Raw genomic sequence first — 23,665 nt, 5'->3', positions numbered from 1 at the left:
AGTGAAACCCCATCTCTACTAAAAAATACAAAAAAAAGTTAGCAGGGCGTGATGGTGGATGCCTGTAGTCCCAGCTACTCGGGAGGCTGAGGCAGGAGGTGAGCTGAGTTTGTGCCCTGCACTCCAGCCTGGGCGACAGAGCGAGACTCCGTCTCAAAAAAAAAAAAGGATTCTTTATTCCAATATCTAGTGGTTGATACTGGTTGTTGGCTATGACCTCAGCAGGATCTTTTGGCCAGTGTGCCAACTCATTGCTTGGGCTTCCTTAGGGTTTGGAAGTTTGAATCCAAGGGCTTGTGGCGAGGCCGGGGTGGGGGCAGAGAGAGAGAGAGACCTTTTCTAACCTAACATTGGAAATCATCACATTCTTCCACTGAATTTGTTTGCTAAGGCAAGTCTTCAGTGGCAGCAGAGAGGGACTAGACTACAACTTGATAGGGAAAGCATCAAGTGATTAATGGACATACTTAGCCCCACAAGGAATTACGCTATCGCTTCACGGCAGGTAGATAACATTACCTTAGTCTCGGTGGCTGCAGTAGAAGAAAGGAAAGTGGACAGGTTTAAGAGTTTAAACTAACAGAAGGCAGAATTTTATGATTTGTGGGAAGGGTGAAGGACCAAGAATAAATGATGTGGCCGGAGCTTGGATAACCAACGTCCTGCCACATGATTGATGGTCAGTATATATAACGTTGAATAGTTAGCTTTATGGTATCATTAACTGATGTTGGGAATCTGGAGGGAGGAGCAAGGTTGAAAGGAGCGAAAATGAAATGAGATGTGAATATGAGTTTGAGAAACCTGTGAAACATGCAAAAGTAGACAGAAGAAAGGTCTATTCAGAAAATAGAAACTCAGTGGTCATCAGAATATAGATGATAGTTAAAAGAATTGCTAAAGAGAGAATAGAGAGTGAGATAGGAAAAAAGCATAGACTGGAGAGTTTTTAAAAGCTGTAGCATTTAAAGATTGGAGAAAAGGAAGGGGTCATTTTTTGTTTTGGTAATTTTCAGATAAAACTGAAGATTGGTATGAATATTTAGAAGTCACTTACATACTGATGATAATTGAGACTATGAGAATAAACATGTTCCCAGTGGGAAAGTAAGTATAAAAGGTAAATAACAAGTACTCTGTATTGAGGACCTCCACAGTTAAATTTAATGGAGTTGCAAGTAATTGAAAGTTAATCAAAGTATATTATAGAAATAGTATAGGCAGGATTTTAAAGAATTGTGATATCAAATATAGCTGAGAGTCTGAAATTTTTTACTTTTTTAAAATTTTATTATTTTTCTAGAGACAGGGTCTTGCTCTGTCATCCAGGCTAGAATGCAGTGGCGTGATCATAGCTCACTGCAGCCTCAAACTCCTTGGCTCAAGCAATCCACCTGCTTCAGCCTCCTGAGTAGATAGGACTGTGGGTGCAGGAAACCACACTGGGCTGATTTTTATTTTTGGTTGAGACAGGGTCTCAGTACGTTGCCCAGGCTAGTCTCGAACTCCTGGCTTCAAGTGATCCTTCCACTTCAGCCTCCCAAAATGCTGAGAGTACAGGTGTAAGCCACCATTCCTGGCCTGAAAATGTTTAAATATCAAATTGAGACAAGGGTCTATAGGCCAGAGTTGATGATAAAATAAAATTTAAAAAAATGTCTTAAAAATTTAGACAAGGCTATTGGATATTATTTGAAGAAAGTTATTGGTAATTTGAGAAAAAGTTCATAGTCTGATGATATTGGGATCTAGAATGCCTGAGGCTAATAAAGGATTATCTAGTATAGTTATCACATTTAGAAGTCATATAGATAAGAAATCCATTAATTAACTTTGGAGAAGTATGACCCATGAATAATAGTAGTAAACTGGACAGCATGGGAAGTGACTTATTTTGAACTGATTTTTAAATTATTAGTATTTTTTGAGACAGAGTCTTGCTCTGTCATCCAGATTAGAGTGCAGTGACTCACTGCAGCCTCGATCTCCCAGGCTCAAGCAATCTTCTCAACTTAGCCTCATAAATAGCTGGGATTATAGGTGTGAGCCAGCATGCCTGGCTAATTTTTTTCTATTGTTTGCAGAGACAGCTTCTTGCTATGTTCCCTAGGTTGATCTCGAATTCCTTAGCTCAGGAATTCCTCCTGCCTTGGCTTCCCAGAATACTGGGATTACAGACACGAGCCACCATGCCCAGCCTTTATCCAACATTTAACTTTTAAGTCCCTTAGCTTAACTGTACCTTAATTTTTTTAATTTATTTTTTATTTTGACCTTCATTTTGAAGAATTAAATGTTTTTTCTTTCTACTCCTTACTTCAAAGTGAGAGTTGTTCTTTTTTAATTTATATATTATTAGAGAAATATAGGCCAGTTTTGTTTTATCTTGTTGTAATAACCTTTTCAGGAAAGTAAACCATCAATTTACCTATGATGTGTAATCTTGCTATGGAAAATAGAGCAGTACTCCCTTTTACCTGTGTAAAAACTTATTTAAATAGCTAGCTGTGTCCAATTTTGCCTATGTGTGATTTATTGTCTTTCAGTAAACGGAGTTCCCTCTCGAAGTCCAAGATTAGTTGCTTCTGGGGATGACTCTGTGGATAGTCTGCTGCAGCGGATGGTACAAAATGAGGACCAAGAGCCCATGGAGAAAAGGATTGATGCTGTGATTGCAACTGCCTCTGCACCACCTTCTTCCAGTCCAGGCCGTAGCCACAGCAAGGACCGAACCCTGGGAAAACCAGACAGCCTTTTAGTGCCTGCAGTTGCAAGTGACTCTTGCAATAATAGCATCTCACTCCTCTCTGAAGAGTTGACAAGCAGCTGTTCCCCCCATCATATCAAGAGAAGTGTAGTGGAAGCTATGCAACGCCAAGCTCGGAAAATGTGCAATTACAACAAAATCTTGGCCACAAAGAAAAACCTAGACCACGTCAATAAAATTTTAAAAGCCAAAAAACTTCAAAGGCAGGCCAGGACAGGGAATAACTTTGTGAAACGTAGGCCAGGTCGACCTCGGAAATGTCCCCTTCAGGCTGTCATATCAATGCAAGCATTCCAGGCTGCTCAATTTGTCAACCCAGAATTGAACAGAGGCGAGGAAGGAGCAGCATTGCACCTCAGTCCTGATACAGTTACAGATGTAATTGAGGCTGTTGTTCAGAGTGTAAACCTGAACCCAGAACATAAAAAGGGGTTGAAGAGAAAAGGTTGGCTATTGGAGGAACAGACCAGAAAAAAGCAGAAGCCATTACCAGAGGAAGAAGAGCAAGAGAATAATAAAAGGTAATTCCTCATTTAACGTATTATCTGAGTAGAGGAAACTAGCTTGGAACAACTATAATGTAACTCTGTAGCTGAATTACTAATTTCATCTTATAACCTTTCGCTTTTTACTATATGAGACCATTTCTTTTCAAAAATTGTTCTTATATATTGCTTTTACAAGTTATAATTAAGAACCAAAAAGGCTAGGCGCAGTGGCTTACACCTATAATCCCAGCGCTTTGAGAGGCTGAGGTGGATGGATCACTTGAGGTGAGGAGTTCAAGACCAGCCTGGCTGACATGATAAACCCTGTCTCTACTAAAAATATAAAATTTAGCTAGATGTGGGAGTGCATGCCTGTAATCCCAGCTACTCAGGAGGCTGAGGAGGGAGAATTGCTTGAATCCAGGAGACTGCAGTGAGCCAAAATTGCACCATTGCACTCCAGCCTGAGCGCGGAGCAAGACCCTGTCTCAAAAACAAACAGAAAAGAAGCAAAGGGCAAATAACAATCCACTCTGAACCCACTCACTTTACAGACAAAGGAAATCAAGGCCCAGAAAGATTATGTATTTTATCCAATATAGAGACGTGTGAGCTCTTCTGCCACTATAATTATTGCAATTCCAACTGGCGTTAAAGTATTTAGCTGACTCGCTACGCTACACGGAGGAAATATCAAGTGATCTCCAGCAATACTCTGAGCCCTAGGCTTTATTTTCCTTTTTACCGTAGGAGGCTTAACCGGTATTGTACTAGCAAATGTGATCATTTTATGTGCATATCACATTTTGCTTATCCATTCATCCATTGATGGATACCTGGGGTGTTTCCATGCTGTAACACTGCTATGACAGTGGGTATACAAATACCTCTTTCAGACCCTGCTTTAACCTTGGGTATATTCTCAGAAGTGGAACTGCTGGATCATACGACATTTCTATTTTTAATTTTTTAAGGAACTGTCATGTTGTTTTCCACGAGGGCTATATCATTTTACATGCACAAAGATTTCAGTTACAGTGCACAAGGATTTCAGTTACTTTACATCCTCACCAACACTTGCTATTTTCAAATTTTTTTTATAGCAGCCATCCAAATGAGTATGAAATGGGTATCTCATTGTAGTTTTAATTTGCTATTCCCTAATGATTAGTGACAAACATATTTTCTTTCTTTTTTTTTTTTTGAGACGAGTCTCGCTCTGTTGCCCAGGCTGGGGTGCAGTGGCCGGATCTCAGCTCACTGCAAGCTCCGCCTCCCAGGTTTACGCCATTCTCCTGCCTCAGCCTCCCGAGTAGCTGGGACTACAGGCGCCCGGCTAATTTTTGTATTTTTAGTAGAGATGGAGTTTCACTGTGTTAGCCAGGATGGTCTCGATCTCCTGACCTCGTGATCCGCCCGTCCTGGCCTCCCAAAGTGCTGGGATTACAGGCGTGAGCCACTGCACCCGGCCTGGCAAACATATTTTCATACGCTTATTGGCTATTTGTTGTATCTTTAGAGAAATGTCTACTCAATCGCTTTTTCAATTTTTGATTGGGTTGTTTGGTGTTGTTGAGTTTTTAGCAGTTCTCAATATATTCTGGATATTAGTCTCTTATCAGGCATATAAGCAAATATTTTCTCCCATTCTGTAGATTGCCTTTTTACTTTGTTTATGCTGTCTTTTGACATACAAAATTTTCTGATATCTATGAAGTCCAATTGTCTGTTTTATCTATAAAGCTATGGTAATCAAAACCGTATGATAGTAGCATAAAGAGAGACATATAGACCAATGAAGTAGAATAGAGAGCCCAGAAATAAAACCTTGCATACATGGTCAGATGATTTTTGATAAAGATGCCCAAACCATTGAGTGGGGGAAAGGACAGACTTTTTAACAAATCATGCTGGGAAAACTGGATATCTGCATGCAAAAGAATGAAGTTGTAGTCTTACTGTAAACCATATACAAAATTTAACTCAAAATGGATCAAAGATATAAATGTAAAATCTGAAACTATAAACTCTTGGCCAGGTGCGGTGGCTCACTCCTGTAATCCCAGCACTTTGGGAGTCCAACGTGGGCGGATCATGAGGTCAGGAGTTCGAGACCAGCCTAACCAACATAGTGAAACGTGTCTCTACTAAAAAGAAAAAAATTAGCCAGGCATGGTGGTGTGTGCCTATAATCCCAGCTACTTGGGAGGGTGAGGCAGGAGAATTGCTTGAACCCAGGCAGGAGAATTGCTTGTAGTGAGCCAAGATTGCACCACTGCACTCCAACCTGGGCGACAGAGCAAGACTCCTTCTCAAAAAAAAAAAAAAAAAGGGCTGGGCACAGTGGCTCACGCCTGTAATCCCAGCATTTGGGAGGCTGAGGCTGGCGGATCACCTGTGGGTCAGAAGTTCGAGACCACCCTGATCAACATGGAGGAACCCCTTCTCTATTAAAAATACAAAATTAGCTGGGTGTGGTGGCACATGCCTGTAATCCCAGCTACTCAGGAGGCTGAGGCAGGAGAACCCCTTGACCTGGGGAGGTGGAGGTTGCAGTGAGCCGAGATTGCACCATCACACTCCAGCCTGGGCAACAAGAGTGAAACTTTGTCTCAAAATAAATAAATAAAAATAAAACTGTAAACTCTTAGGAGGAAATACAGGGCAAAAACTTCACAGCATGGAATTTGGCCGTGATTTCTTAGATGTAATAACAAAGGCACAGGCAATAAACCATTTTTATTTTTATTTTTATTTATTTATTTTTTTCGAGACGAATTTTCACTCTGTCACCCAGCCTGGAATGCAGTGGCATAATTCCCACTCACTGCAACCTCCACCTCCCGGGTTCAAGTGATTCTCCTGCTTCAGCCTTTTGTGTAGCTGGGATTACAGGTGCGCGCCACCATGCCTGGCTAATTTTTGTATTTTTAGTGGAGATGAGGTTTCACCATGTTGGCCAGGTTAGCTTCTAACTCCTGACCTCGGGTGATCCACCCGTCTCAGCCTCCCAAAGTGCTGGGCTTACAGGCGTGAACCACCACACCTGGCCCATATTTAATATTTTTTAATGAACCAATTCAATGTTCATAATTTATAAATGGCTTTTCTTAATGTGGCATGTTCACTCTTACTCATATTCTCTATCATCTCTCCTGGTGAATCCTGGATAGAGAGGGGTTTTTTTTTTTTTTTTTTCCCATCCACCTATATAAAAATAATTGCTTTTTTCTAGAGAATATATTTTTTAATTTCAGGAGCAATACACGCTGGTAATAAATAATTTAATGAAACTAGTAGTTTACTGATTTAAAAGTAAAAGTCTCTTTTCACGTGCTCTCCCTTCCTCTTATCCCATTTTTCTCTCCATGGATAATGTTATTAACAGTACATTGTGTATTCTTTAATGCTGACAGCTTGTCATCAGAACATACAGAATTACCTTATACCATGGTAGGAATATATTATAATTTATGTAATTACGCTGTTGTGATTGACTAGATCTTGCTTTTTTATATTTAGTTCTTTATGTCGCTTATGTAATACTGAGTATTAGCTATGAGTTAGAGGTTTAATTTTCTTTCAATACTATTCATTAGAATTTAGCCATTCCCAACTTATTTGGAATGATACATTTATCATATACTAAGTTTTGTTGTTGTTGCTGTTGTTGTTTTGAAATGGAATCACCCAGGCTGGAATGCAGTGGCACAGTCTCGGCTCACTGCAACCTCTACCTCCTGAGTTCAAGTGATTGTCATGCCTCAGCCACCCAAGTAGCTGGGATTACAAGCATGAGCCACCATGCCCAACTAATTTTTGTGTTTTTAGTAGAGACGAGGTTTCCTCATGTTGGCCAGGCTGGTCTCGAACTCCTGACCTCAAGTGATCAGCCTGCCTTGGCCTCCCAAAGTGCTGGAATTACAGGTATGACTCATCACACCCAGCACTAAATTCTTTTTTTTTTTTTTTTTTTGAGACGGAGTCTCACTCTGTCACCCAGGCTGGAATACAGTGGCACAATCTCGGCTCACTGCAACCTCTGCCTCCCAGGCAAGCGATTCTCCTGCCTCAGCCTCCTGAGTAGCTGGGATTACAGGCGCACACCACCACACCCGGCTAATTTTTTTGTATTTTTAGGAGAAACAGGGTTTTACCATATTGGTCAGGCTGGTCTCAAACTCCTGACCTGATGATCCTCCCACCTCAGCCCCCCAAGGTGCTGGGATTACAGGCATGAGCCACGGTGCCTGGCCATTCTAAATTCTTTTTTTGAGACAGAGTCTCGCTCTGTCGCCCAGGCTGGAGTGCAGTGGTGCGATTTCGGCTCACTGCAAGCTCCAATCCCCAGGTTCACACCGTTCTCCTGCCTCAGCCTCCCAAGTAGCTGGGACTACAGGCGCCCGCCACCTCGCCCGGCTAATTTTTTGTATTTTTAGTGGAGACGGGGTTTCACCATGTTAGCCAAGATGGTTTCGATCTCCTGACCTCGTGATCCGCCCGCCTCAGCCTCCCAAAGTGCTGGAATTACAGGCGTGAGCCACCGTGCCCGGCCTCTAAGTTCTTATATATTGTTAGATCTCAGGGTCTTTTCAAATATTTTTATATTCTTTTCTATCAGGATATTTTGATATCTCTGTCATAACAGTTTAATTATTAAAGCTTTAAGACACTGACAAGGAGGATGATTTCTGCGTTTACTGTAGTTTGAGACATCTTGACCATTTATGTGATGAAGGGTCGTCTTTAAAATGTGCTTCAAGAAAAGGCTTTCATCAGCCTGGGTAACATGGTGGAACCCCGTCTTGAGCAAAAAATACAATAAATTAGCTGGGCGTGGTGGCGTGCATGCCTGTGGTCCCAGCTACTTGGGAGGCTGAGGTGCGAGGATCACTTGAGCCAGAGAAGTGGAGGTTGCAGTGAGCCTAGATTGTACCATTGAACTCCAACCTGGATGACAGTGAGACTTCGTCTCAACAACAACAACAAAAAAGGCTTTTGTTTAGGTTAGCCTTTCCATTCCAGCAAATTCTAGTATCATGGTCAGCAAAATTAAACACATACTTTTTCACAAGATTGTATTCGGAGATTTGAAGAGATTATAAAGAGAAAGATAAAATTTATGCCCTCAAGAGATTGTGTAGGGAAGGACATGACACATTGAGTTCCCAGAGACAGCAACAGTTTTTCAACTTGTTCTAACTGGAGCTTACACTAGTACTTGTTATATAATATGTATTCATTTATTTTTTAATTAGTATTTGTTGCAAGATTATTATGTTTCATGTACTTAGAATTGATACAGTGGTGGGTAAATCCAGAAACTTTTCCTACCTTCATGGATCTTAACCATCCAAGTGCTATTATGAAGAGTTACTTAGAGTTATAAGAGTACTGTATATGATAGAAATAACTAACTTAGTTTCCCAGAACAAGTAAGGACTATACTGAAAAATGTGAAGAATAGGCTCCATCTGTTATTTAAAGGAGTGAGGAGAGAGCACAACACTTTAAGTCTGAAAAGGCATGATAGTTTCAGGCAAGCGAAAGAAAGCTTTTGTGGTCAAAACATGGAGTAGAGCAGCATGGGATACAGATAGAGGTTGTAGGGATCAGATTGTGCCAAGAACCTTGTTTGGTATATTAAAGATTTTGGTCACTGTTGATTAATATTAAACCAGAATGCACAGGAACAGTTTAATGGTTATGAGGTGGGCTTCTAGGCTCAGAAAACCTAGGTTCAAATCCTGGTTTTAAAAAGAAAAAGGTATATTTTTAAAACACTTATAAATTATTCCTGTAAAAAATAAAATCAGGGCCGGGCACAGTGGCTCAAGCTTGTAATCCCAGCACTTTGGGAGGCCGAGACGGGCGGATCATGAGGTCAGGAGATTGAGACCATCCTAGCTAACACTGTGAAACCCCGTCTCTACTAAAAGTACAAAAAACAAGCCGGGCAAGGTGGCAGGCGCCTGTAGTCCCAGCTACTCGGGAGGCTGAGGCAGGAGAATGGCGTGAAGCCGGGAGGCGGAGCTTGCAGTGAGCTGAGATCCGGCCACTGCACTCCAGCCCGGGCGACAGAGTGAGACTCCGTCTCAAAAATAAAAAAAATAATAAAAAAAATAAAAAATAAAAAAAATAAAATCAGGCCAGGTGTGGTGGCTCACACCTGTAATCCCAGCCCTTTGGGAGGCTAAGGCAGGAGGATCACTTGAGGCCAGGAGTTCAAGACAGCCTGAGCAACGTGACTGGTTGTAGCTACCCTATCTCTACAAAAGCTATTTATTTATTTATTTATCAGACAGGGTCTTGCTCTGTCACCCAGGCTGGAGTACAGTGGCACAATCTCAGTTCACTGCAACCTCCGCCTCCCAGGCTCAAGTGTCTCCACCCCCATCCCTCCCTGCTAGTGGCTGGGACTACATCCCTCCCTGCTAGTGGCTGGTGGGCGCCACCAGGCCTGGCTAATTTTTGTGTTTTTTGTAGACACGGGGGTCTCACTGTATTGCCCAGGCTGGTTTCGAACTCCTGCAATCAAGTGATCCTCTCGACTTGACGTCCCAAAGTGCTAAGATTACAAGCGTGAGCCACCGCACCTGGCCCGTCTCTACAAAAAATTTAAAAATTAAATGAGCGTGGTGGCTCGTGTCTATGGTTCTAGCTACTTGGGAGCCTGAGGTGGGAGGATCACTTACACTCAAGAGGTTGAGGCTGCAGTGAGCTGTGTTCCTTCACTGCACTCCAGCCTCAGTGACAGAGTGTGACCTTGCCTCTAAAAATATATATATTATTATTTTAGAGACTTTGTCTCTAAAAATACATATATACTATAGTGAGACTTTGTCTCTAAAAATATATGTCTTATAATAATGTATAACATATATAAATATTATATATATGTGTATATATATATATTTTGTTGTTGTTGAGACTGTATCTCTGTCGCCCAGGTTGGAGTGCAATGGCTTGGCTCACTGCAACCTCCACCTCCTGGGTTCAAGTGATTCTCCTGCTTCCACCTCAGGAGTAGCTGGGATTACAGATGCCTACCACCATGCCTGGCTAATTTTTGTATTTTTAGTAGAGATGGAGTTTCACCATATTGGCCAGGCTGGTCTCGAACTCCTGACCTCAAGTCTGCCCGCCTTGGCCTTGCGAAGTGCTGGGATTACAGACATGAGCCACTACACCTGGCTGAAAAATAAGAGCTTGCTAGCCACACCAGTAGTCTCAGCTACTCTGGAGGCTGAGGCTGGAGGATTGGTTGAACCCAGGAGTTTGAGACCAGCTTGGGCAATGGCAGAACCCTATCTCTAAAAACAATTTTATGAGAATAGGAAATTAAGAGAACAAGTGAATGAGCCTGAAAATGGTATTGGAAGAATATAAAACATATATCTTAAATTAATAAAATAAGGCAAGTGTATAACAGTAAGAGTCACTTTAAGACGAAACTTCTTTGAAAACTAATAAAATAGACAAACTTCTGGTAAAGCTGATCAATAGGATGAGAAAGGGAATAATTAGGGATTTAAGAAGAAATAAAGTATATATAAGAGATGAAAATTTTACTACTGTAAGAACTTTAAGCCCATCAAATGGGAAAACTCTGTTGAAACAGACATGTTCCTAGAAAAATATAATTTTAACAAAACATACTCAAAAGAAATTACCTGAGCACTCCTATTGCATACATTGAATCTATTATTTAAAGTCTTGCCCGAAGGACAGCATCAGACCGAACTTTAACTTCTACCACACTTTCAAGAAAAATATTATTCCCATCTCATTAAAGAGAATATGGACTGCAAACGGAAGAGGATACACCTAAAGAGAATACTACATAAACAGGCCAGGTGAGGTGAGTCACAACCATAGTCCCAGCACTTTGGGAGGCAGAGGCAGGGGTATTGCTGGAGCCCAGGGGTTCAAGACCACCCTGGGCAATATAGGGAAACTCCATCTCTACAAAAAACTTAAAAATCAGCTGAGTGTGGTGGCGCATGCCTGTAATCCCAGCTACTCGGGAGGCTGAGGGAGGAGAATTGCTTGCACCTGGCAGGCGGAGGTTGCAGTAAGCTGAGATCACGCCACTGCACTCCAAGACCCTGTCTCAAAAAAAAAAAAGCTTTAAAAATCAGCTGGATGTGCTGATGTGTGCCTGTAGTCCCATCTACTAGGGAGGCTGAGGTGTGAGGGATTACTTGAGCTTGTCCAGTAGGTCGAGGCTGCAGTGAGCCATAATTGTGCCACCACACTCCAGCCTGGGTGACAAAGTGAGACCCTGTCTCGAAAAGCAAACAAAACCAATAAGAGACAAACAAGAGAATACATAACATAAGCTAAGTAAATTTTCTGTAAAGGTAATACCCACATTACCTTCATTCAAGAGTTGACCATATACTTTCCCTGTTCATAAACTCCTTTTCTGCCAGAATCTATAACCAGTCTCCTGACTTTTAAGGTAACCACATATTTACCTTTTAAAATACTATTTATGTGTGTAGGTCTAAACAATACAGCTTATTCTTCCTGAATTTCATGGAAATCTAATTATACAGGTACAGGTTGGGTGCCATGACTCATGCCTGTAATTTCAGCACTTTTGGAAGCTGAGCATGTGGATCACTTGAACCCAGGAGTTTGAGACTAGCTTAGGCAACGTGGCAAAACCTCATCTCTACTGAAAATACAAAAAGTTAGCCAGTTGTGGTAGCACACACCTGTAGTCCTAGCTACTCAGGATACCAAGTCGGAGGATCAGTTGAGCCCAGAAGGTAGAGATTGCAGTGAGCCAAGATCACATCACTGCATTCCAGCCAGGGTGACAGAGTGAGACCCTGTCTCAAAAAAACAAAAACAAAAAAAAAAAATTAATTATAGAGGACATACGCTATTGTGTCTCACCTTTTTTTGCTCAACATATTCATGTTAAATTATGTATGTTATTGCATCCTGTTGTAGTTTTAATGTGTTGTAATTCATTGTTTGTGTGTAATACAGTTCTTCCATTTTACTCTTGGATTATTTTCAACTTGAGATTATTGCCCAAAAAAACCTGCTTTTAATATTCCTCTAATGTCCACTGGTGGATATGGAAACTAATTAAAGCATTTTGTGTGTGTGTGTGTATATATATATATATATATATATATGCCAAGATCAGCTCGGTCGGGGAGACCCTTAACCCAGTGGCACTAGAGGAATGAAAGACACACACACACACACACACACACACAGAAATATAGAGGTATGAAGTGGGAAATCAGGGGTCTCACAGCCTTCAGAGCTGAGAGCCCTGAACAGAGATTTACCCACATATTTATTAACAGCAAGCCAGTCATGAGCATTGTTTCTATAGATATTAGATTAACTAAAAGTATCCCTTATGGGAAACAAAAGGATCCGCTGAAATAAAGGGATGGGTTTGGCTAGTTATCTGCAGCAGATGCATGTCCTTAAGGCATAGATCACTCATGCTATTGTTTGTGGTTTAAGAACACCTTTAAGCGGTTTTCCGCCCTGAGTGGGCCAGGTGTTCCTTGCCCTCATTCCAGTAAACCCACAACCTTACAGCGTAGGCATCATGGCCATCATGAACATCATGAACATGTCACAGTGCTGCAGAGATTTTGTTTATGGCCAGATTTTGGGGGGCCTGTTTCCAACATATATATATATATTTTTTTTTTTTTTTTTTGAGACAGAGTTTCGCTCTTGTCACCCAAGCTAGAGTGCAGTGGCATGATCTCAGCTCACTGCAACCTCCACCTCCTGGGTTTAAGCAATTCTCCTGCCTCAGTCTCCCAAGTAGCTGGGATTAGAGGCGCCCACCACAACGCCTAGCTAATTTTTTTGTGTTTTTAGTAGAGACAGAGTTTCACCATATTGGTCAATCTGGTCTTGAACTCCTGACCTCAGGTGATCCACCCGCCTTGGCCTCCCAAAGTGCTGGGATTACAGGCGTGAGCCACTGTGCCCGGACTTAAGGCATTATATTAATTTGTTCTCACATTGCTATAAATACCTGAGACTGGGTAATTTATAAAGAAAAGAGGTTTAATTGGTTCATGGTCCTGCAGGCTGTATAGTAGGCATGATGCTGGCATCTCCTAGGCTTCTGGGGAGGCTTCAGGAAACTTTCAGTCATGGGGAGTATATAGGTTACAGGGCCAGAGGAGGAGCAAGAAGAAGGACCAAGTGCCATACACATTTTAAAGCACCAAATCTCAACAGAACTCACTCACTATGGCAATGATAGCATCAAGGGGATGGTGCTAAACCACTTAAGAGAAAACCACCCCCATCCCATGGTCCAGTCACTTCCCACCAGGTTTCAACACCAATACTGGTGATTACATTCCAGCATGAGAGGTAGGCAGGACACACATCCAAACTGTATCAGGGGCTGGGCGCAGTGGCTCATGCCTGTAATCCCAGCAATTTGGGGGGCCGAGGTGGGTGGATCACCTGAGGTCAGGAGTTTAAGACCAGCCTGGCCAACATAGTGAAAACCCGTCTCTACTAAAAACAGAAAAATTGGCCAGGCATGGTGGCTCATGCTTGTAATCACAGCATTTTGGGAGGCCGAGGTGGACAGATCACCTGAGGTCAGGAGTTTGAGACCAGCCTGGCCAACATGGCGAAACTCCATCTCTACTAAAAAGTGCAAAAATTAGCTAGGTGGCGGATGCCTATAGTCCTAACTACTCAGGAGCCTGAGGCAGGAGAATTGCTTGAACCCAGGAGGTGGAGGTTGCAGTGAGCCGGGATCCAGCCACTGCACTCTAGCCTGGGCGACAAGAGCAGGACTGTGTCCCAAAAAAAGAAAAGAAAAGAAAAATTAGCCAGGTGTGGTGATGCATGCCTGTAATCCCAGCTACTCATGAGGCTGAGGCAGGAGAATTGCTTGAACCTTGGAGCTGGAGGTGGCAGTGAGCTGAGATCAGACCACTCCAACCTGGGTGACAGAGTGAGACTCTGTCTCAAAAAAAAAAACTATATCAGGGTATATACCTGGAAATGTAATTACTGAATAAAATAAAGGATTTCTCCCAAGATTTAATTTCAAGCTATGGAGTATTAAGGTTGTGTGGAACTGAATAGATAAAAGAAACAGACCTACACATATATGGAAGCTTGCTGGGTAACAGAGGCATATCAATAAAGAAGAACTGTTCAATAAATTGTGCCCAGTAACTTGAAATTCCCTGGGAATCGGGTGAAAGAGTGAGACTCTGTCTCAAAAAAAAAAAAAAATTAGGCCGGGCGCATCCTAGTACTTTGGGAGGCTGAGGTGGGTGGATCACCTGAGGTCAGGAGTTTGAGACCAGCCTGGCCAGCATGGTGGAACTTCGTCTCTACTAAAAATTAAAAAAGTAGCCCTCCGTGGCCGGGCACAGTGGTTCACACCTGTAATCCCAGCACTTTGAGAGGCCGAGGCAAGCAGATCACGAGGTCAGAAGTGCAAGACCAGCCTGACCAACATGGTGAAACCTTGTCTCTACTAAAAATAGAAAAAATTAGTCAAGCATGGTGGCACATGCCTATAATCCCAGCTACTCAGGAGGATGAGGCAGGAGAGTCGCTTGATCCCAGGAGGCGAAGGTTGCAGGGAGCTGAGATCGCACCATTGCACTTTAGCCTGGGCAACAGAGCAAGACTCCACCTCAAAAAAAAAAAAGGTAGCCCTGCATGATGGTGAGTGCCTGTAATCCCAACTACCTGAGAGGCTGAGGCAGGAAAATCACTTGAACCTAGGAGGGGGAAACTACAGTGATCCAAGATCGCGCCACTGCCCTCCAGCGTGGGCGACAGAGCAAGACTGTGTCTCAAAACACAAACAAACAAACCTAGGCTGGGCGTGGTGGCCCACGCCTATAATTCCAGCACTTTTGGGAGGCCAAGGTGGGTGAATCACTTGAGGTCAGGAGTTCGAGACCAGCCTGGCCAATATGGTGACACCCTGTCTCTACTAAAAATACAAAAATTAGCCGGGCATGGTGGCACACACCTTTAATCACAGCTACTCAGGAGGCTGAGGCAGGAGAATAACTTGAACCCAGGAGGCGGAGATTGCAGTGAACCGATGTTGCTCCACTGCACTCCAGCCTGGCCACAGAGTGAGGCTGTGTCTCAAAAAAAAAAAAAAAAAAAAAAAAAAACAGCCAGGTGAGGTGGTGGGTGTCTGTCCTCCTAGCTACTTGTGAGGCTGAGGCAGAATCATTTGAACTCTGGGTGGCGAAGGTTGCAGTGAGCCAGCATCATGCCATTGCACTCCAGCCTGGGCAAAAAAGCAAGACTGTCTCAAATAAAGTTAAAATTTATCAGAATTTACAAACACAAACCATACATGATGCCATTCTCAGTTATGAGAAATGTAAACAAAGACAGCATTATTCATAAAATTCGGTGGCTCAAGCCTGTAATCCCAGCACTTTGGGAGGCCGAGACAGGCGGATCATGAGGTCAGCAGATCAAGACCATCCTGGCTAACACTGTGAAACCCCATCTCTACTAAAAAATACAAAAAACTAGCCGGGCGAGGTGGCAGGCACCTGTAGTCCCAGCTACTCGGGAGGCTGAAGCAGGAGAGTGGTGTGAACCTGGGAGGCGGAGCTTGCAGTGAGCTGAGATCTGGCCACTGCACTCCAGCCCGGGTGACAGAGCGAGACTCTGTCTCAAAAAAAAAAAAAAAAAAAAAAATCATAAAATTAACTGTAATAGGCCAGGCATGGTAACTTATGCCTGTAATCCCAGCACTTTCGGAGGCCAAGGCAGGCGGATCCCCTGAGGTCGGGAGTTGGAGACCAACCTGACCAACATGGAGAAACCCCGTCTCTACTAAAAATACAAAATTAGCCAGGCATGGTGGCGCATGCCTGTAATCCCAGCTACTTGGGAGGCTGAGGCAGGAGAATCGCTTGAACCTAGGAGGCAGAGGTCGCAGTGAGCCAAGAAAACAAAAAAACTATAATACATACTGTACTGCTATAATAATTTCATAGCCACCTCTTGTTGTTATTGCAATGAAGAACTCAAGTGTTGCCAGAATCCACTTCAAAGTCATATGACACTAGTCATCTCCAAGTGAGCAGTTTACTGGAATCCCTCCGGTAAATTGCATATCACAGTACAAAGTGATCTCTTGAAGTTCTTGCGTTCTCATTGTTTTTACTATGCTTCCATAAACCTTGAATGACCCTATGAGACCTATATGAAATGGGATTAGTAAAGTTAGAAGTGCTTCCAAGAACAAGAGAAAAGTCCTGACATTACAAGAAAACAAAAAGTTGAACTGCTTGATATGTACCATAGATTGAGGCCTGCAGCTGTGATTGCCCACCATTTCAAGATAAATAGGTGGGACACAGTGGCTCCCACCTATAATCCCAGCACTTTGGGAGGCAGAGGTGGGCGGATCATGGGGTCAGGAGTTAGAGACCAGCCTGGCCAACGTGGAGAAACCCTGTCTCTACTAAAAATACAAAAAATTAGGTGTGATGGCAGGCACCTGTAATCCTAGCTACTCCAGAGGCTGAGGAAGGAAAATTGCTTGAACCCGGGAGGTGGAGGTTGCAGTGAGCCGAGATCATGCCGTTGCCTTACAGCCTGAGCGACAGAGTGAGACTCCGTCTCAAAAGAAAAAAAGAAAAATAAATGAATCTAGCATAAGGACTTGAAAAAAGAAAAGGAGTTTCACAAAGCCATCACCGCAGCTGTGCCAGCAGGTGCGAAACTGTACTTTTTCCGGGATATCTTTTTATCTTGTATTGAAAATGCAGGAGTTTTTTGTTTGTTTTTTTTTTAGACAGTCTTGCTCTGTCGCCAGGCTGGAATGCAGTGGCACGATCTTGGCTCACTGCAACCTCTGCCTCCCGGGTTTAAGCAATTCCCCTACGTCAGCCTCCCTAGTAGCTGGAACTACCACCATGCCCAGCTCATTTTTTGCGTTTCAGTAGACATGCATTTCGCCATGTTGGCCAGAATGGTCCCAATCTCCTGACCTCGTGATCCGCCCGCCTCGGCTTCCTAAAGTGCTGGGATAACAGGTGTAAGCCACCACGCCTGGCTGAAAATGCGGTTTTTATGTGGGTGCAGGATTGCCTTAAAAAGACATACCTGTCTGGGCGTGGTGGATCACACCTGTAATCCCACCACTTTGGGATGCCGAGGCTGGTAGATCACCTGAGGTCAGGAGTTCAAGACCAGCCCAGCCAGCATGGTGAAATGCTGTCTCTACTAAAAATGCAAAAATTAGCCGAGCATGGTGGTAGGTGCCTGTAATCCCAGCTACTTGGAAGGCTGAGACAGGGAGAGTTGCTTGAGCCTGGGAGGCAGAGCTTGCAGTGAGCCAAGATTGCACCACTGTACTTTAGCCTGGGTGACGAAGCGAGACTCCGTCTCAAAAAAAAAAAAAAAAAAAAAGCCAGCTCAGTGGCTCATGCCTGTAATCTCAGCATTTTGGGAGGCTGGGGCAGGCAATCACTTGAAGTCATGAGTTCAAGACCAGCCTGGTCAACATGGTGAAACCCTTCTGTATTAAAAAAAGAAACATTAGCCAGGTGTGGTAGTGGGTACCTGTAGTCCCAGCTATTCAGGAGGCTGAGGCAGGAGAAATCGCTTGAACCCAGGAGGCGTAGGCTGCAGTGAGCCGAGACCAGGCCACTGCACTCCAGCCTCAGTGTCAGAGTGAAACTCCGTCTCAAAAAAAAGAAAAAGAAAAAGTCAAGATAAAAGGAGAAGTTGCTTCTGCCAACCAAGAGGTAGTAGATAAGTTCCCAGACGCTATTAAGAAAATCATTAGCAGCCGGATGCAGTGGCTCACGCCTGTAATCCCAGTACTTTGGGAGGCAGAGACGTGTGAATCATCTGAGGTCAGGAGTTCAAGAGCAGCCTGGCCAACATGGTGAAACCCCATCTCTACTAAAAATACAAAAATTAGCAGACATTGGTGGCCCGAAGGTTTCAGTGAGACAAGATCATGTCATTGCACTCCAACCTGGGCGACGAGAGCAAGATGCCATCTCAAAAAATATATATATATTAGCTGGGCGTGGTGGTGTGCCCCTGTAATCCCAGCTACTCGGGAGGCTGAGGCAGGAGAATCGCTTAAACCCAGGAGGTAGAGGTTGCAGCGAGCCGAGATCGTGCCACTGCCCTCCAGCCTGGTGCATGGAATGAGACTCTGAGTCAAAAAAGAAAAAATAAAAATGAAGTAAGTCAGACACAAATGGACATATATTTTATGATTTCACTAGTATGAGAACCTGGAATAGACAAATTCATACAGGCAGAAAGTAGAATATTGGTTATTAGGGGTTGGAGGGAGGATGGAATAGAGTGTTTCTTTAATAGGGTCAGTTATTCTGTCTGGGAGGATGAAAAAGATGTGGAGGAGGATGGATACTGGTGATAGTTGTACAACAATGTGAATGTATTTTCATGTCACTGAACTGTCTAGAACACTTAAAAATGGTTTAAAAGGTAAATGTTTTGGTATGTGCATTTTACCACAGTTTTAAAAAAAAAATTAGTCATGTGTGTTTATTTCTGTACTCTATTCTGTTCTTCATTTCTTTTGTGTAGCTAGTATCACATTGTGCTGATTACAATAAAAATCCTCCCAATTATTTGTAAATTTGATTTTTCTTTTTAGTATATATTTTTTTTTTTTTTTTTTTTTTATATGTTGAGACAAACAAGAGTCCTTGCTCTGTCGCACCAGCAGAACGGAGTCAGTGGCATCGACCATCCGCTCACAGCCAAGGGCTCCACCTCCTGGGTTCACGCAGATCTCAAGACTGCTCAGCCTCCGCGAGGTACTGAGAGAACAACAAGGAACGCGCCCAGCCAGGGGAAGGGAAGATGAGAAGGCCCGGCGTATATTTTTTCATATTATATTAAAGATAGACCGGGTTTACACTCAGTATTAGCCAGGAATAAAACACAGAATCTCCCTGACCTCATAGATCCGCCCGCCTCAGCCTCCCAAGGTGCTGGAGATTACAGGCGTGATTTACCACGCCCGGCCTTAGTTTTTGTCTTTCCATGGCAATTTGTGAATTATCTTGGCATTTTCTCAAAAACAAACAAACAAAGAAACCTCTGTTGGTACTTGAGATTGTGTTAGATCTGTAGATCAGTTTGGGGGAAAATTGCAATCACCAATTTTTTTTTTTTTAAGACACAGAGTCTTCCTCTGTTGCCCAGGCTAGAGTGCAATGGTTTACTGTCATCCTTGACCTCCTGGATTTGAGCAATCTTCCCACTTTAGTCTCTTCAGTAGCTGGGACTACAAGTGTAAGCCACCACACCTGGCTAGTTTTTTAAAATTTTTTTGCAAAGATTGGGTCTGTGTTGCCTAGGTTGGTCTCCAACCTCTGGGCTCAAGTGATCCTCCTGCCTCAGCCTCCCCAAGTGCTGGTATTACAGGTGAAAGCTGCCAAGCCTGGATTGAAATTGCCATCTTTTTTTTTTATTTTTGAGATGGAATCTCGCTGTTTCCCAGGCTAGAGTGCAGTGGCTCAATCTCAGCTCACTGCAAACTCTGCCTCCCAGGTTCACGCCATTCTCCTGCCTCAGCTTCCCGAGTAGCTGGGACTACAGGCGCCTGCCACCACACCCAGCTAATTTTTTGTATTTCAATAGAGACGGGGTTTCACCATGTTAGCCAGGATGGTCTCGATCTCCTGACCTTGTGATCCTCCCGCCTCGGCCTCCCAAAGTGCTTGAATTACAGGCATGAGTCACCACACCCGGCCTAGAAATTGCCATCTTAATGACATTCAGTGTTTCATTCCATGGACATCCATGGACGTGGTATATCACTCCATTTATTTTAGATTATCTTTGATTTTTAATTTTTTTCTTTTTTTTTTTTTTTATAAAATGGAGCCTTGCTCTGTCACCCAGGCTGAAGTGCAGTAGAGTGATCTTGGCTCATTGCAACCTCCACCGCCTGGGCTCAAGTGATTCTCCTGCCTCAGCCTCCTGAGTAGCTGAGGTTACAGGTGCCCGGCAGCATGCCTGGCTAATTTTTATATTTTGGAGATGGGGTTTCACCATATTGGCCAGGTTGGCCTCGAACTCTTGACCTCAAGTAATTCACCTGCCTCGGCCTCCCAAAGTGCTGGGATTACAGGCATGAGCCACCGTGCCTGGCCTTTTTTTTTAATTCATTGTTTTGTTTATACTCTTATGTACTGCATGTATTTGGTTAGATTTATATTTTGGTTTTCTTTTAAATTTATACTTATGTTTATAAATTAATAAAGAAATTATAGTTCTGTATTATTTTGTTTGATATGTATCTAAGCATTTAATGCTTTTCTTGTTTTTTTTGTTTGTTTGTTTGTTTGTTTGTTTTTGAGATGGAGTCTCATTCTGTTGCCCAGGCTGGAGTGCAGCACTGCCATCTTGGCTTAATGCAACCTCCACCTCCTGGGTTCAAGTGATTCTCCTGCCTCAGCTTCCTGAGGAGCTGGGACTACAGTTGCATGCCACCATACCCAGCTTATTTTTGTATTTTGAGGAGAGACGGGGTTTCACCATGTTCACCAGGTTGGTCTCAAACTCCTGACCTTAGGTGATCTGCCCGCCTCATCCTCCCACAGTGTTGGGATTATAGGAGTGAGCCACCCTGCCTGGCTACTTTTCTATTGTTGTAAGTAGCGTTGTTTAATTTTGATTTCAATTTTCTCATTGATAGAACATAGAAATACGGTTGAATTTGACCTTGGATTCCTCAACATTGTTGTGTAATTCACTAATTGTAGTACTTTCTCTTTTGTAGAGTCTTTGGGTGTTTTTATATAGACAGTCAAATAATATGTGAGTAGAAATAGTTTGTAATTCTTCCTTTTCAATGTTGTTTTCTTTTCTGGCCTTTTGCACTGGCTAGGACCTCTATTATGATACTGAACATATATGATGAAATTATATATTTGCCTTGTCCTTAATAATAGGGAAACTTAATTTAATCTGTACGTATGAGGCAAATCAAGTATCTGGGAAACTTCCTGCCTGGTCATTGCCAGTACGTTTGCTTATGTTTGTATTATAGATAATTTCCAGAGCTTTTAGTTGTACTTAGTAAAATGTACAGTAAAATATACATCTGTTCCATTTTGTCTGGAACAAGAATCACCTGTATTATTTTTTAAATAAAATGTTTTGTTTAAAAATATGGAATGCTTCACAAGTTTGCATGTCATTCTTGCACCAGGGCCATGCTAATCTCTGTATTGTTCCAATTTTAGTATATGTGCTGCTGAATCAAGCACATCTTTTTTTTTTAAATGTTTTTGTTTGATTTAGATTTCTATTTTGATAAGCTTCCCCTTTCCCTCTCCTTTTAGCACTCTTAGATGTCATTACATTGTCTTCTGGTTTGCATTGTTGTGGATATGATATCTAAACTTTTTTTTTTTTTTTAAAGAAACGGGTCTTGCTATGTTGCCCAGGCTGGTCTTGAATTCCTGGACTCAAGCAATACTCCTGCATCAGACATACAGAGTGCTGGGTTTACAGGCTTGAGCCACTGTGCTCTGCGCCTTTTTATAAGATGTGTTTTTTCTTCAGCTGCTTCTTTTTGTTTGTTTTTGGCCTCCCAGGCTGGAGTGCAGTGGCATGATCTCAGCTCACTGCAAGCTCTGCCTCCCGGGTTCACACCATTTTCCTGCCTCAGCCTCCCGAATAGCTGGGACTGCAGGTGCCCACCACCATGCCTGGCTAATTTTTTGTTTTTGTATTTTTAGTAGAGATGGGGTTTCACCATATTAGCCAGGATGATCATGATCTCCTGACCTTGTGATCCGCCCGCCTCGGCGTCCCAAAATGCTGGACTGCACCCGGCCTCTTTAGCTTCTTTTGTTTTCTTCATCAATAGTTTTTAGCAAGTTTATTATGATATACTGTACCTTATTTGTTTTATTTATCCTGCCTGTGGTTTGCTTAGTTTCTTCTAACTCTGAGGTTATACTTTTTATCAATTTGGGAAACTTTTTGCCATAATTCTCAATTTTTTTCATTGTGAATTTTTTATATTGTGAACGTTACATCATTGTATATCTGGTTTTTGTTGTTTTCCGAGTGTTCAGTTGTTTTTAGTAGTAAGTTTTCTCCTTTCCTGAGAGTCTAAGATTCTGTTAGTATTATATTCTCTACTAATTTATTCTTTCCTTTAATCTCTGTGTCTCAGTTTATGTTGTTTCTATTGCTGTCTTCAAGTTCACTGATCTCCAGTGTCTTATTTGCTGTTAAGTACCCTCCAGTTTTTCATTTCAGATTTGGTATTTATCAATTATCAATATTCCTTTTGTTGTTGTTGTTAAGTCTTCCATTCCTCTCCTCATTCTGTTTGTATTTTCTTCTAAATTCCTGATTTATGCTTGTAGAGTAGTACCTCAAAGTTATTTTCTTTTCTGTCTTTGTGATTTCTATTTCTATTGCTGTTTCTACTGAATGATTTTTCTCCTGGTTCACATTTTCCTGCATTTTGGCATATGTAGGAATTTATTATTGGATGCAAGACATTGTGATGTCGCATAATTGTATGTCTGGTTTTTGTTGGTTTCCTTTACAAATATTCAATTTTATTTTGGTAGGCAGTTAAGTTACTTATGGATCAGTTTGGATTCTCATGAATATTGTTTTTAAACTTAGCTAAGGCTGGTCTTTATGTCAGGATAATTAAGCCCTCTAACAGTGGATAACATTACTCTCTTAGCTTACTGTTTAATGTCACCTATTGTTGAACAATGTCTTTCTACTTTGCCTAATGGAATCTGAGTATCTGCCATCATATGTGAGTTGTGTGAATTGCTCAGGTTACAGTTTTCTGGTAGTTCTTTGTTCAGCCATATGGAATTTTACCCTTCACATGCACAACGTAGTGTTTAGCAGTATACTGAAAGAGACACCCATAGTTAGATTTCTAGAGTTATAATTCTCTGTAGCTTTTTCCATTCTGGTACTCAGTTCCACAAATTCCAGCTATCTCAGTCCCTCTGTACTCTGATATATCCCTTTTCAAGGGATGTATCAGTTTGGCCATTCTCTGCTTGGTTTCTACTTCTGTACCACAGTCATTCTTAGAAAGGCAAGGTGGGGTCTGGGTGTAATGGCTCACGCCTGTAATTCCAACACTTTGGGAAGCTGAGGTGGGCAGATCACCTGAGATCAGGAGTTCAAGACCATCCTGGGCAGCATGGTGAAACCCCATCTCTACTAAAAATACAAAAAAAAAAATAAGCTGGGTGTGGTGGCACATACCTGTAATCCCAGCTACTCAGGAAGCTGAGGTAGGAGAATCACTTGAGCCCAGCAGCAGAGAGCCGAGATCACACCACTGCACTCCAGCCTGGGAGACAGAGCAAGACTCCATCTCACAAAAAGAAAGAAGGCGGGG

General features: G+C 42.5%; 1 protein-coding gene across 1 annotated transcript in view; it reads left to right on the top strand.

Annotated features, from left to right (window-relative positions):
- Positions 1 to 23,665, top strand: part of ASH1L (ASH1 like histone lysine methyltransferase) — a 188,030-nt gene that overhangs the window by 86,454 nt on the left and 77,911 nt on the right. Inside the window, 1 exon segment of the mRNA XM_017867692.1 lies at positions 2,547 to 3,288. Coding sequence (XP_017723181.1) covers positions 2,547 to 3,288 — 742 coding nt within the window.

Source organism: Rhinopithecus bieti, unplaced genomic scaffold (genome assembly GCF_001698545.2).
Source record: "Rhinopithecus bieti isolate Rb0 unplaced genomic scaffold, ASM169854v2 scaffold_4129, whole genome shotgun sequence".
Classification (NCBI taxonomy): Eukaryota; Metazoa; Chordata; class Mammalia; order Primates; family Cercopithecidae; genus Rhinopithecus; species Rhinopithecus bieti.
Note: the sequence above shows the minus strand (reverse complement) of the source record. Positions and strands in the feature narration are given on the sequence as shown.